The sequence below is a fragment of the Zerene cesonia genome, unplaced genomic scaffold (assembly GCF_012273895.1).
Source record: "Zerene cesonia ecotype Mississippi unplaced genomic scaffold, Zerene_cesonia_1.1 Zces_u001, whole genome shotgun sequence".
NCBI classification, from domain to species: Eukaryota; Metazoa; Arthropoda; class Insecta; order Lepidoptera; family Pieridae; genus Zerene; species Zerene cesonia.
In genome coordinates this window covers 386,304-402,023 of record NW_024045131.1, presented here as the reverse complement: position 1 = coordinate 402,023, position 15,720 = coordinate 386,304, and the positions used below count along the sequence as shown (strand labels likewise).

Below are 15,720 nucleotides of genomic sequence, written 5' to 3'. Positions count from 1 at the left end.
ATATATATATATATAAAATTGTGTTGTTATTTTGACATCTTTCGTGAATTGATGAAGGGATTCTCTTAGGGATTTGGTCAAATCTCTATTTTTATCATATATATGGATAATATATGGACATATATATGGATAATACATTTATATGGATAATTACTGTTATTGTTAATTATTATGATCAAAGAAAAACACAAATTTCTTATATAAAATATGAACATACATTGATTTTTATTTTAACTCCTCCATATGTGTACCACTTATATCTAGGTTATAGGAAATCGTTTGTTTGAGACAGTTTAAGATTTCCATGTCCATTTTAAAATCAATTTGGTTATGCTCTGTGGTGGTACCTAATTATATTTTAAATAAATAAATAGATTTTTTTATCATAGCGGTTAACAGAGCTGGTGGTTTGCTTGATGGTAAGCGATCACCACCGCCCGTAAACAGAACAGAGGTAGTGCCTCTGCGAATGCGCTGCCCGCTTTCATGGGATAAGGGAAAAGGAAAGGATTATCCACAGGAAAGAAGGAATGGACTGGGACGGGTGAGGAAAAGGAAACGGAATTAATATTTAAATGAACTAATAAGTAAATCCTGTTTTATTTCCTATTCCAAAAGATATTATAGTAGATATACGGAAAAAATGTTTAATCTATACTAATAAGTTTTGCAAGAAGTACTGTTTATGTATCTGTGAGTTTGTATCTCAGAAACTACTGGATCAATTTTAAAAATTATTTAATAATAATAATAATAATAAGCCCGCAGGGCACCTTGTGGCGAGGTGACGGGGAGTAGCGCCCCCGCGGTCCTTAGTTCTCCCGGGGGAGGTCCCTGTCCTCACCTCCGGACTGTCTCGGTGGCAGTTCGGAGTGAACAATGACGAGGTTCAGGATCCCCCACCTCTGGCTTATTTAATTGGCCGTCCAGAGTGGAGATGCAAGAGCTATATGCTCGGGGGTGGAAGTGTCTAATGGCGTAATAGCGGGGAAACCCAATCCGGGCCTGCGGGCCCGCGATGGTGAAACCGGTGCCGCACCTCTCTACACCCCTAGCCAGTCAGCTGGTGTTGCCCCCTTGTTGCCATTTTAGGTAACTTTTTTGGGAGCCCATCGACCGAACTGGCAAGTCACCGTCTGCCACTATTTTTCAATATTTCGAAGTTGAAAAGGCAGACGCCCATAGTTTCCCATAGTGGGTCTACCTACCAATCCATCGAACACCCCCTTTCCATAGCCCAGTTTTTTTCCATGCCATTTTTTTGCAATAGTCCTAGATCGGCCGCGGATTGCCCAGGGCTGTATCTCTATAGTGCAGTCATGGGCAGGCTGCGGCTGGTGTCCCACAACACATTAAATTCTCTAAAGGGCCTCTGCGTGTTGGATCTGTGTCCCCACGTAAGCCTTCCAAAAGACCGGGTGCTTTCCTTATGGAGGTACCCGAGTATTATGGAGAGATACACATAATAATAATAAACATTTATTGTCAACAGCACAAAAACTCACAAAATAAAAAGATACATATAAAAACCAACGATATTTATCCGTTGACAAAAGGGGCCAACTCAGTATCTGGTGCGAATGCTAAAAAATAACCATTCGCACTACTGATTTTCAGTGGCCCCTGATGACATTTGGAGTGCACAATTAGCACAACTTAACTATATACAAAAAGAAAAATAGGTAACACACGATAAATTATACAAACACATTAAAATAACAACTAAAAAATAAAGAAAGAAAATAGTAAAATAACAAAAAAAAAAAATGAAATAAATTACAACAAACCAAAAATGAAATTAAATTAAATGAATATGAACAAACTATATTTAAAAAGAATATACTTTCAGCGCCACCAAGCCCTACGATGATTCTGAAATTAATAGGTGATACCGATATTTACATCGAAAATTTTGTTTGGTATTCGAATTACGCAGTGGCGGTGGAAGATTATTCCAACACTTGGTGGCACTGTATCGGAAACTTCCCTTGAATCCTGCGGAGTGGTGTCTAGGAATCGCAAGTTTTTGAAATGCAGATCTTGTTTGATATTTTTGGGCACTACGTTCACCCATCCAAGCAAGTTTCTTATAGAGGTAAAATGGAACTCTGGTTTGCATTACACCAAAAAGTAACGTGGCAAAATGTAAACGCCTTCGTGCTTCCATATTCAAGACTTTGGCACTTTTAATGTAGGGACTGACATGGGTCCGTGGCGGGATATTCCAACAATAACGTGCACAAGCATTTTGTACACGTTGAATAGCTGTTTTAGTCCGTGAGAGTAATCTAGGTCCATACATTGTATCGGCGTAGTTGAACTTGGAAAGCACAAACGCGTCACAAAGTCGGATGCGAAGAGGTGTGTCGATGTATTTTCGTATTCTATATAAGGTCTTTAGTCGATAAAAGCAATTGGAAATGATAGTATTTACATATTTTTCGAATCTTAAGTTCTCGTCAAAGATTATACCTAAATTTCGAGCCTCATATACGCGGTCAAGTTTCCTGTCTTTAATTATTACATTTATGTCATATTGATTAATTTTATTGATTGTTTTTGGATTAACTAATACCATAAATTTTGTCTTAAAAGGATTAAGGATTAATGAATTACGTTCAGACCACAAATTAATTTCCTTTAAATCTGAATTTACTCGTGTAACTGCGTCAATAGTTTCCTGAGGATGAAATGAGTAGTAAAGTTGTATATCGTCTGCATAAATTTGATAGTTACAGTTCTTAATAGTTTTAATAACATCTGCACTGTACAGTATAAATAAAAGAGGACCTAAAATTGATCCCTGAGGAACCCCTCTCAAGACGCTACTAGTATGCGAGAATGATCTGCTTCCGTCTTCATTCAAAATGGAAACAGTTTGTGTTCGACTGCTTAAGTAACTATCAAACCATTTCACACAATTTTCATCTAGCCCATAATAAGTAAGCTTAGAAAGCAGTAGAGAAATATCAATTGTGTCAAAAGCACGAGAATAATCTAGCAGTAACATGATCGTGCCCTTTCCATCCTCTTGTGCGCATAACACGTTATCAACAACGTCCATAAGTGCCGTGACAGTACCCCTATGCTTCCTAAAGCCAGATTGGTGTTCAGGTAAAATGTCGTGAAGTTCCAGATAATCTATTAATTGTTTATGAACTATCTTTTCTATAACCTTTGATAAACAAGGAAGTATACTAATAGGTCGAAGATCTTGCATACTATCTGGATTTTTATTTTTAGGTATAGGATGAACTAGTGCTTGACGCCATAAGTGTGGAAAAGTATTAGTTTGAAAAGATCTGTTTATGATATGGGTTAAGATAGGTAACGAATTAGGTAAAGTAAGGAGAAACATATCTAACGAGATATCATCAACCCCTATGGCTTGAGATTTGATCTCTTTAATAGTTTTTAATACGGTATTCTCATCTACAAGCTTGAATCTAAAGACAGAATTATTAAACCTATGAGACTCGTAGAAAGCTAGCGTTGACTGGTCTACTGACATTGTGCCAGGAATGTTTAAAAAGTGATTGTTAATTTCAGCCGGGTAATTAATATGCGATGGTAAAACACATTCTTTTTTTGTATTGATCTGAACTTGCTCCTTAATATGTTTCCACATTATCGATGGTCGATGAATATTTTGATTAATATAAGTATTAAAGTATGCTTCCTTCTCCCTGTGAATAGCGAGCCTTACGTAATGCTTCAGTTCAAGGTAGGTGTTTTTATCCTCACTAAGCTTAGTTTTCCGAGCTTTAATTTGAGCTTCATCGCGACACTTCATAATTTTTTTCATATTGTAAGTTATCCATGGGTAATGCTTCTCTTTTATATGTATTATCTTTTTTGGTGTATAACAATCAAAAAGAGATAAAACAATACCAATCAAAGCAGCCATTAGATAGCCACGTTACCTGTTAGTGGCATTGGCTATATTATTATAGTTTGTTGCTCTTTCACGCAAAATCTACTGAACCGATTGCAGTGAAATTTGGTACGTAGACAGCTGGACAACTGGAATAACATATAGGCAACTTTTTATCCCGATATTCCTACGGGATACGGACTTACGTGGGTGAAACTAGCGAGTAGCAGCTAGTCTTGTATAAATTTAAAATCAAGCATAATTTAAGATCACCTCTCACGCTGAAACCCATCAAACTGTTTATGTTACAGAAAGAGACAAACATACATACAATCGTAAAACACAACCCTCTTTCTAGTCGGGTAATAAAACACAATCTATCTTCACTTCTTTATTTTTTTTATTTTTTTAAACATTATATTAAGACCTCTATTATATATATCCGAGAAGAGCTAGGTTCGATCCCCAGTGAACAAACATTATGTCTATACTAAAATAAGGTACTGCCCTTTAGCAATTACTAGAATCGCTAATTCGAGGAAGGCCATGTAACTTCACGCTACAAGCATTTGTCTTTTTAGATCTCAGTATGTACGTCAGGCCTTTCTAGAATATTCTTATTTTCCTAATTTCGTCATTTGTGTTGTGTCTAAGATTTTTTCTTGGCTTGCAATTTTAAGTAGCTCTGAAATTAAAAATACTTTTTAGTAAAGTATTTAAAGAATTCGAAATGTTTGCAATTTAATTTTATTGTTTCTAAAATTGATAAAAACCTATTAATGAAATTGGAAATGTAATTTATTCGTGCATTAATAACTGACAAATTACCAAATTTTTATATGTATATGTATTATAATATTAGATTATAAAATTAATTTAACAACTCCAAATAGCTCAAAATATCATATCAATCGACACATCGTAATAACCATGCTACACACATACAAACATATTACCTCTTCCGCCATTTTGTATAACACCCCGCTAGATTCTGGCCCCGTTTGTTCGACCATATTCTTGAACAATCCATTTGGATGGTTGGATGTGTCCAAAAGTTCGTATGGATGTCCGGATTCTACTATACGACCTCTGTATGGATTGAAGGAAAGCTCATATTAAAATCAAAGACAGAAATAAATAATTTAATTCAACACCACGCTAGAATAAATTAAAAATAAAGTGTGGCACTAAAAATAAACACACTAATAACTTGAGAAATATTGAAAGAATACATATTTGATCACGAGGCGGGATTCGAACCCGCGTCTTTTTGTCGTAGATTGCAATGAAATTTGGTACGTAGATAGCAGGACAACTGGAATAACACATAGGCAATAGGCACATAGGCAATTTTTATCCCGATGTTGCTACGGGATACAGCATTGCGCGGGTGAAACCGCGGAGCTAGTATTTAATACAAATTTAACATCGAGTACTCACTGGTCCATTACGATAACTCTGTCGTAATCCATGACAGTGTTGAGTCTATGCGCTATGGTCAGCACTGTGGAGTCCGCGAATTTGGTCCGTATCGTGTTTTGTATCTGTCTGTCTGTCCTGGAAAATATCATATCTTTTTTTAGGTTATATTCGGCGATGGAACTGGTGAGTCGCTTGATGGTACGCGCTACCACCGCACATGGACATTTGGAGAAGTGTAAGGCTGTTTGCAGGCCTTACGTCTCTGAAAATGGATTACCGACTTCAAAAGGCTTTAAAGAAAGGGTCCATGTGGGGAGTAAAGAGGTGACTGAGAAAGACAGAAAACTGGCGTGAAATAGTAGCATGATTCTGTCGTTGTGTGAGTGGGGGAGTTGGAGGCGTCTTTCCTTCTCCGTCGATTACTCCTTTCCTTTCCCCTTAAAAGTGGGCAGCGCATTCGTTGAGTACCTCTGCTCTGTTCATGGGCGGTGGTGATCGCTTACCATCAGGCGAACCACCAGCTCACTTGACATTTGCCCGCTTGTGGCATAAAAAAGAGCCATGAAGCGGACCATTCCTGAACCTCTTATAAGAGTCAAACTCGCTTTTTCAATAAATACGCGAATGAGACAGATATAATACGTAGAGAGAGATATAAATAGTCGTCTAGAAGTAAGACGTTAAAAAACGTATGAGTGAGTAGTAAGAAAGAAATTAGAACACACTCAGTATCCACATTAGCCGTGGCCTCATCCAGCACCAGCACAGTCCGCCGCGTCAGCACGGCTCGAGCTAGACACAGCAGCTGTCTTTGCCCGCTGGACAGGTTCCCCCCGCCGTCTCCCACCCGCGAGTATAGACCACCTGGCAAACTAGATATTAGGGTGTCGAGATCCACCTATAAAGAATAATAAAATAAAATTTATTAGCAAGTACAATTATTAAATTACAACAATGCTCTGTCTTCTGAATATCAGAAGACAGTGCTTACGAGCCGAGAAGGTCCACTATAATGCGCACTTAAATTACCCTTCATCTTATAAATTATGATAGATGGCGCTATATTAAAAATACTACATAATTCAATTTTCTCTGATCAAGTGGGTGAATCCGTGAGCGGTACAAGTATAAAGCAAATTTGTTTCTTATGTTTGTATATGTATATGAATGCTTAGATCTTTAAACTGGATTTTAATGCGGTTTTTTAAAGGATAGCGCGATTCAAGAGGAAGGTTTATATGTATAATAACATCTATTAAACTACTACGAATTCATACGAAGTCAAGGCTAGTCCATATAGTACCTCCCCGAGCGCGGCGCTGACGTCCGCGTCGGTGCGGCGGCGCGCCGGGTCCAGGTTGTCGCGCACGCTCGCCGCGAACAGCGCGGCGCGCTGCGGCAACGCGCACGCGCGCGCGCGCCACGCCGCCAGCCCGGCCGCGCGCGCGCACACGCCGTCCACCGTGATGGCGCCCGTCGTGCGGTGCAGCCTGCAGCAGGGTAAACCTCTCATGTCTGATGTCACAGTATACTCGTAAATAGTGTAAACCTATCATGTCTGATGTCGCAGTATACTCGTAAATAGTGTAAACCTATCATGTCTGATGTCACAGTATACTCGTAAATAGTGTAAACCTCTCATGTCTAATGTCACAGTATACTCGTAAATAGTGTAAACCTCTCATGTCTGATGTCACAGAATACTCGTAAATAGTGTAAACCTCTCATGTCTGATGTCACAGTATACTCGTAAATAGTGTAAACCTCTCATGTCTGATGTCACAGTATACTCGTAAATAGTGTAAACGACGCATGTCAGATGTCACAGTATACTCGTAAATAGTGTAAACCTCTCATGTCTGATGTCACAGTATAGTTGTAAATAGTGTAAACGTCACTTGTCAGATGTCAAAGTATACATATCACAGTACTCTAAACTACCTATAAACGTTGAAAACGGCTATTTAATGTGGGAGTCGAGCACGCTTCGGCACGAATTGGGCCAGCTCACAGTACCACACCCCCACAAGAGACCGGCGTGAAATAGCATACTGCTGAGTTTCTTTATGGGACTAAGATAGCCAGAGGTCCATATTCTATTCCTCACCCTTCCCAGTCCATTCCTTCTTTCCAGTCGTCAATTCTTTCCTTACCCCTTTCTCTTTAAAATCGGACAGCGCATTAGCAGAGACCCTATTTCTACGAATGTTCATGGGCGGTGGTGATCGATTTATGTCATAGCTGGCGACTGACCTGGTTCGCCTGATGGTAAGCGATCACTACCGCCCGTGGACAGAGCAGAGGTGCTTCTGCAGATGTGCTGCCCGCTTTTAATGGAAAAGGCGTAAGGAAAGGATTGCCGTCTGGGAAAAGGAATGGACTGAGACGGGTGAGGAAAAGGAAAAGAGCTATCTCGGTAGTTAAGACATATTCCTATTAAGTTACCCAAACAGAGCTGCGATTAAAGAACTCTTTCCGGCGCCCGTGCGACCGACCACAGCTACTTTTTCCCCGGGGCTTATTGTAAAGGACACTCCGCGGAGCGCTGGAGCGGCTTCCGTTTCTGTCTGTTTGTCCTTTTTATTTGGTGGTCTCTCGTAATATAAATACACATCTTTGAAGACTATTTCACCTAAAATAGAAGTCATGAAAAGAATTACATGTTTCTATTAACTCAACCTAGTTTTTTTACCTCTAACTAGTTTTTAACCGACTTCGAAAAAGGAGGGAGATTCTTACTAATTACTGTGTGGACCGATTTTGACGATTCTTTTTTTATTTTAAAGCTTTTGTTTCCCGTGTCTCGTTTAAATTTGGTCTAGTTCTAGCAATTTGACAGGGCTTTAGTTTTTTGTCAGAAATAATTAGGGTTTATTATGAACTAGCGGTCCACCCCGGCTTCGCCCGTGGTACATATATAGACTATAGCCTTCCTCAATATATAGGCTATCTAACGTGTGAGCTTCTAACTCATCTATCCTACTTTCTTTCGAGTAATTTAAATCCTTTATTAAATTCTATTACTAAGTACATTAGCATAAAAAGTACTTCCTACTTTATTTCGAGTAAATCTTTTATTAAATTCTATTACTAAATACATTAGTATAAAAAGCACTAAATTTATACCTTTTTCAGGCCACGCGTCAAAGTCTAGACCTGGATATTGCCTTAAGGCCTTTACATCTGGCTCCATTGGTTCTTCAGCTGGTAAATCTGCATATTCTAGAATTCTCTCGACCTAGAAAATTAATCTTATTCTTATAAATTAAAAAAAAAAACACGCTTTAATGATAGAAACAGCATAATCGTCCCACTTGCTCTTATACATGAGGTAATTTTTAAATCCCGGTGATCCGCAGGATAATAAGATAATCTCATGAAACTATTGTATTGTCACTGATCCTTGATAAGTGTACAAAGTTTGAGTTAAATCCGTTTGAAGTGGGTCAAAATCGAGTTATTATTAATAAAATAAAACACTAGTGACATGAAAAAAAGGCAAATAAGCAAATTTAAATAATAACGTATTTGCATCAAAAAATAACCTATTCATTTTCCCAGTACTCTTCTCCTAACGTGTTATTTCCCTACATTATATGTAGTCTGGAAGAGATCGCTACCAAGCGATAAGACCGCCATTTGTGAATGTTTTTCTTTTATTGTATTTTATTTCTGAATTTCCCTATCTTGTGTCTGCGTGTGCTATAAATTCCTACTTACATTATAAATGAATAACTACTGAACCGATTGCAATGAAATTTGGTACATAGATAGCTGGACAACTGGAATAACATATCGGCAACTTTATATCCCGATATTCCAACGGGATACAGACTTATCCGGGTGAAACCGCGGAGCACAGCATTAAATAAATAAATAAATAATCTACGGACATGCCAAAATATTTCTAAAGAATAGAAAAATAACTCACAGATGTCATGTGGTTCTCTACTTCAGCGGTTTGCCGCATGCCGAACTGACACATGCCGACCAGACTGATGGCCTGCGTTATTGCCAGACCCACATTGCCTCCCAATGTGTCTGCAATATTTATAACAATCTGTACCTGGACTGTACACTGGACCTGGACCACTTCAGAATATATATAACAATATATTCTGAAGTGGTCCAGATATCTTTTAGAGAAATAAATGTCGTCATCAGCCCATATATGTTCCCACTGCTGGGACACAGGCCTCCTATGAGGGTTCAGGCCATAATCCACCACGCTGGCCAAGTGCGGGTTGGCAGATGTCACATGTCGTCGAACTTTTGATTCTGGTCCAGATATATTCAAGTTTAATCAGCGTCTCTTATACCACTAGCTTGTCTGGAAGAGATCGCTTTAATGATAGCTGTTGTGATCTTGTGCCAGTTTCTTATTTATAGAACTTAGTTCTGTATGGCTTGGTGCACAACATTTCATTGGTGCCCAAATTTGATTCAAAAACAAAAATTATTTGATTTAACGTTTAGTAATACAGAAAATTTTGTAAGTATGGATGGATATATAGAACAAAAAACTCGACCGACTTTCGCGTTTCGAATAAAAAAATAAACAACTAAATCTATTCACACAGTCGAAAGTTCTGAGGTAACACGCAAAACATATAGTCAAATTGTCTTATTCATTTATTATATTTAACTCTTTCAGTTATAAGAATTTTTATATTTTATTTATTTATAGAGAGAAGTTAATTTGCCCTATTCCTACGTGAGTAAGCAGTTTTTTATGTCAGTGCGGGCAACTGAGCTGATGGTTGCTACAGATGAGGAGAAGAAAACAGGCCTCCGGCTCCCCCACTCACCGTGCACACACTGGTTTTCTGTGGTTGTACGGTACTTCCCCGGTGCTGGACCAATTCGTGCCGAAACGTGCTCGACTCCCACATGAAAATAATCTGAACTCACCCCCAAAAACGAAAAAACTGAACGTGATGCAGCCCAAGTATACACAGCAGACTATATCCATCCAGAAACCGAACGCTCTATCTGTACTGAGTTCTATAGTCTGTGCGGACGTGCGCAGATCTTGCAGGGAATCGAACTCGCGTACCAGCGTGTGCTGGGCGCTGGTGGAGCGAATTGTGGTCAACCCTGATACTGTTGACGTCGCGTGGTTGAGGGTCAGACTGACCGCTGGAAAGGAATCAAGTTGAAATTGCGAAATTTAAGAAAACTTCAGTAATATTTACAGCTTACACTTCATGATGTCCCTGATAGCATATTTGACACTTTCGCGTATTTTATCAGAAATTTTATGTAACTTTAACTGACAGATAAGGTAAACAGAAAATAATAAACAGACTTTAATTAGTAATACATGAGCATTTAACTGTCGCTCACTTTAACAAGTAAAGCGAATAACATTTTTTCAAACCACTTTTAAATTCTCACTTCCCCTACCTTACCCAATTGGTGTATTAGATAGACCTCAGATATACTGAGTGGTATCCTTTTTTGGCACACCTAATTTTTGTTTATTTTCTTTTTCTGAAGTTGTTTTTAGTTATGTTATAATTCTTGTGTGTTAAAATAAATGGTTCTTTCAATAAAATCGACTAGCCTAGATCCAGTACTCACATATAGCCTGCACCCTCTTCAGCTCTCTACTTGTGGTGAGGAACAGCGACCTCAGCACCCACAGCAACAACCCCACCACCAGGGTGGGCACTACTAACCACCAGTTCACCAGACTCACAACGAATAGTACCGATATCACTTCTAGGAAGAACTGAAAAAGCCAACCTTTTATTCTACTACTCTAGTGGTATGTAACCACTTATAGGGTCAAAATTAATAATCATAAAAAATATTAAAATTATATAAAGTATATAAGAATCCATATAAAGAAGTCAAACTTATATAACCTTAATATATATACCCTACATTTGTTATTGAATCTGAGGTTATATTTTTCATAATTGAATTATTTAATACAAGCCAAGTAACTCATAATTTTACCTATTTTTTATGCCATAAGCGGGCAACTGAGCTGGTGGTTCGCCTGATGATAAGCGATCACCACCGCCGTGAACAGAGAGTAATACCTGCGATGCGCTGCCCGCCTAATGGGGTAAGGGATAAGGAAAGAATTGACAACTGGAAAGAAGGAATGGACTCGGAAAGAGGAGGAAAAGGAAACGGGTCTCCAGCTCCCCCATCACCTTACGGAACACAGTAGCACGCTACTATGTCACGTCGGTCTGTGGGGGTGTGGTACTTCCCCGGTGCGAGCTGGCCCAATTTACGCCGAAGCTCGACTTATATAACTCATTATGTTATAACTCTAATATCTATACTAAGCTCGACTTATATAACTCGTTATAACTCAATTATGGACTCACAGAAAGGCATTCAGACAAAGTCCAAGGTAACATGGTGTCCACCTGGCTCATATCGTTGGAGAACCTGTTCAGGATCCGTCCGGAGGGATTGTAGTTGAAGAACCACATGGGCGCGTTGGACACACCCCTGGAGGGTTTAAAACCGGGTTTAATTCCGTAATTTTTTTTTTGCTTAAATTTTAGTGAGAAATAAAAGTTGGATTAAATTAAGTCGATATTATATATAAGTATATACTAGCTGACCCGGCAAACTCTGTTGTTCTTATTCTTATCTATTCGATATGCAGACAAAATTTCATGAGAATCGGTCCAGTCGTTGCGGAGGAGTATAATAACTAACATTGTTACACGAGTACTTTACATATATAAATAGATTAATTTGTGTGTATGTTTTAAGTATTGATAACTAGCTGTAGGCTCAATGATCACGCCCAGCATTCGAGAAAAAAATTTTGAAATTGATCCAGTACTTCTCAATATCAGTGCGTTCAAACAAACAAACTCTTCGACTTATATTAGTAGTGTAGTTTTATCAGTTTTAAGTACGCAATTTGTTTAGGTTTAAATAAACAATGGAAAATTTTTTTTCCAAAAATATCATTATTATTAACAATTAAAATCACAAAGTGTTATTATTTAAAAAACTTCTGCTATCTTCTTTTTCTCTCTCTCTCTCTCTTTCTCCCTCTAACTTCAAATGAATAACTTACTTGAACATAGCTTCATGCAACTTAACAGATGCTCGCAGACAAGTTTTATAGAAATATAATAGTTTCGTCCACGTGACAAGCAAACACACAACTATGAGAGATATGTATATATATACGTATCCATCTCTGTCTAGGTGTAGTCTATTTGTTTGTAACTCTTCAAATGCAACTGAAAATAAAAATGTGACGGTAAATTATCCTTAATAATTAAAATATTTAAAAAACTCTATTATTATTATTAATATTGAAATTTGACATCTGAATGTTGAAATATGAAATGCAAGGAGATTATTGAATCCCGGCGATACTGATCAGGATAATAAGATAAACTCATGAAACTATTGTATTGTCACCGATCCGCGATAAGTGTACAGAGTTTGTGTTAGATCTGTCCGTTTGAAGTGGGTCAGAATCGGGTCTAAAGGAGTCGGTTACGCAAACATACAGGTGAAGCTGATAAAATGTCAAATATACCTGAATTGTTATATTTCATGTCAACTGTAGACGTAGAATTTATTAGATTTGTAGCGCTATTGTTTTCTTCAACATTTACCCTGAAATAAATAAATATAAATTACAATACAGAATCTAATAAAACATTTTTTTTTAATTTCCAGATCGGGAAATTGTAAAAAAAAATTAAAAATCACGACAACTTATTGACTAAAAACGTTTTGTTTTTATTTACAACTGACTTAAAAAAATGAGAAACTTTAATTTTTAGTTTTATAGCATTGAAATGCTTTATAAATGAGAAATTTTGAAAGAATAGAAAAAATTTGGCTAGGCGTTGCTACGGTTAGGCAAGAAACGCAGGTTCGAATCCCACCTCGTGATCAAATTTTTTCTATTCTTTCAAAATTTCTCAATGAGAAAGTTATCAATTCGCCTGCTAAATGAGTATATTTATATTTTCTACTTTGTATCTTCAGAACTTTGGACTGGATGAACCGATTCTGATGATTCTTTCTATATTTACTTTTTGATGAAATCTGATGTCTCACATAATTAGTTCTAGTTCTGACAATTGGAAGATGGTTTGCTTTTTCTTTTTTTTTTCTTGATAAAAATTGTTATTTTCTCGAATAAAGAAACTCACTAACCACTCAGTAAGCCACAAATTGGTAGACGAATAGAAGGCCTGTCCAGCCATGAAGAGTATTATCAATAACAATATAGCAATTCTGCCGCCCCCGCATCGAATGTAAGATATATACACACTGCTCGATACTGCGCCTTCTGATTGGTCTTCGTCTTAAAAAAAAAATGGTTGCCTGTAAAGTCGGTTTTACGGGCGAAGATTTTACGTGACAACGTCTCTTTCTCGGTAGAATATTTATTGATATGAATATTATTAAATTGCACAATAGGAACAAGGAATTGAATGAAAATAAGAATCGCACAAATTTTAACTATAGAAAATATATTTTGTTTACTAAAAAGACAGAGACAGAGACACAAGCACGCGCCGATTCAATGCGCCTAATTCTCTAGTGCTGCGCGCGCGGCGGACCGATCCTAGTTCGGTGACTCATCGTAACGTTACCGGGCGCTACACTTTTTCATAAGTGCCTCCGAGTCGCAACCTAATTTAAGACGTTTTCACGTCAAAAATAATAAGCGTTAGTTTGGGAACTTTTGAACTAATTGTCGGAAGCAAAACTCTGCTTGTGCCTGTATTAGGCAGAGTTTTCTTACAAGCGATAGAAAACATTTTGAACATTAATGCTATGAAATAAGGTGCTTATTTCAATGAATATGTTAAACAACGCCACTCGGACATGTCATTCTAAACTTTTGAATAAGCGATTGTGAATTATATTATGTTTAAACACATTAAGTTAGTATTGACAAAACTAAATTTTATCGCCGACGAAACATATTGGTTGTGATGGTTCTTAATCATCTCAATAGATGGCGTGGGATGTCCCTTAGGCACGTGAAACCGAAAAAGTAGAAGAAATACGATTACTATGGCGGGATCACGGGTGGCCGAGAGGCTAACCGTTGCTACGGTTTGGCAAAAGATATGGTTTCGAATTCCACCTGATGATTTTTTTTCTATTCTTTATAAATTTCTCATTTGTTAGGTACTTCATCACTACATAGTATAAAGCAAAGTCGCTTACCGCATCTGTCTCTATGTATATATGCTTAGATCTTGAAAACTACACGGCGAATCTTGATAGAGTTTTTTTTAATAGACAGAGTCATTCCAGAAGAGGGTTCACACGCATAATATCATTTAAACTACTCGCACGCGTAGAAAGCCGCGGGCAGAAGCTAGTGAATTCTGTAGAACTAAAAATTGAACTATTTGACATACCTTGATGATCAGGTCCGGATGTATTTTCATTCAAGCTGTGTGCTGACTCCGACAGGGACTTTTGCCTCTTTAACTTTTCTTGGAGTACTTTCGTGGAATTGGGTTTTGCCTGAAAATCACACTAATATTATAAATGTGGAAGTTTGTTTGTTTGGATGTTTGTTCGTTAATCACGCTGAAGAATCACTACTGAACGGATTTTTATGAAATTTGGTTTACAGACGGGGTATGAGCTGACTTGGGTGATATACTTTTAATCTGATTAAATGCTCCCTTGGGATAACTTAATCATTTGTAAATGTCCTAATTCTACGTGGGCAAAGCCGCGGGCGGAAGCTAGTTTTATATAATTGATGGCTTTATAAATTCTTGATTCAAACTTATTCAAATATGCTATGATAGTTTAAACATCCATTTCAATGTATGTTGATTAAAAGTATTTTCTTTCTTTCTTTCTTTCTTTCAATGTCAGTAATACATAATTTCATTTAGGTAGGTTATGATAAAATCGGTCTAGTCGGAGTCGGATCGCGGCACTGAGGTTTGGTTCCGTACAAACGTAAAAAGCCAACCCGCACTTGGCCAGCGTACTGGATTATGGCCTCAACCTTCATGGGAGGCCTGTGTCCCAGCAGTAAGAACATATGAGCTGATGATGATGAAGATGATGATAACGTTGAAAAATTAAATTATGCTGATGATGAATTAATACTTGATTTAATCACACTTACCATAATATCATGAGTGGGCTTCTCCGTATTACATCCTGTTTCAAATTGTTCAAACTCAGACACTTTGTTTCGTATATCTTCATAAGTGCCTTGAGATACAATCTATGAAAGCATAATTTTCTGCTATAATATAACAATTAATAAATTTTTTATTTGAATAAGATACATAACTTAAACATCACAAAATTGTATGCACTTAAACTTCCTGTATAAATTGAAATGGGACCACAAGGCCAGCTAGACCAGACCAGCTATCAAATAAAACTGAACCAGTTAAAAGTTATAAACATCAACAAAAAATCTCAACTAG

General features: G+C 37.5%; 1 protein-coding gene across 1 annotated transcript in view; it reads right to left on the bottom strand.

Moving 5' to 3' along the window:
- Positions 1–4,304: 4,304 nt before the first annotated feature.
- Positions 4,305–15,720, bottom strand: part of LOC119838060 (probable multidrug resistance-associated protein lethal(2)03659) — a 24,062-nt gene continuing 12,646 nt past the window's right edge. Inside the window, exons 16-31 of the mRNA XM_038363867.1 lie at positions 15,411–15,512; positions 14,680–14,788; positions 13,457–13,607; positions 12,828–12,907; positions 12,354–12,522; positions 11,644–11,770; positions 10,880–11,030; positions 10,208–10,435; positions 9,228–9,337; positions 8,423–8,534; positions 7,742–7,928; positions 6,600–6,786; positions 6,022–6,194; positions 5,315–5,431; positions 4,831–4,963; positions 4,305–4,559 (exon numbers count right to left, since the gene is read on the bottom strand). Coding sequence (XP_038219795.1) covers positions 4,524–4,559; positions 4,831–4,963; positions 5,315–5,431; positions 6,022–6,194; positions 6,600–6,786; positions 7,742–7,928; positions 8,423–8,534; positions 9,228–9,337; positions 10,208–10,435; positions 10,880–11,030; positions 11,644–11,770; positions 12,354–12,522; positions 12,828–12,907; positions 13,457–13,607; positions 14,680–14,788; positions 15,411–15,512 — 2,172 coding nt within the window. The 3' untranslated portion in view covers positions 4,305–4,523. The remainder of the gene's footprint in view (positions 4,560–4,830; positions 4,964–5,314; positions 5,432–6,021; positions 6,195–6,599; positions 6,787–7,741; positions 7,929–8,422; positions 8,535–9,227; positions 9,338–10,207; positions 10,436–10,879; positions 11,031–11,643; positions 11,771–12,353; positions 12,523–12,827; positions 12,908–13,456; positions 13,608–14,679; positions 14,789–15,410; positions 15,513–15,720) is intronic.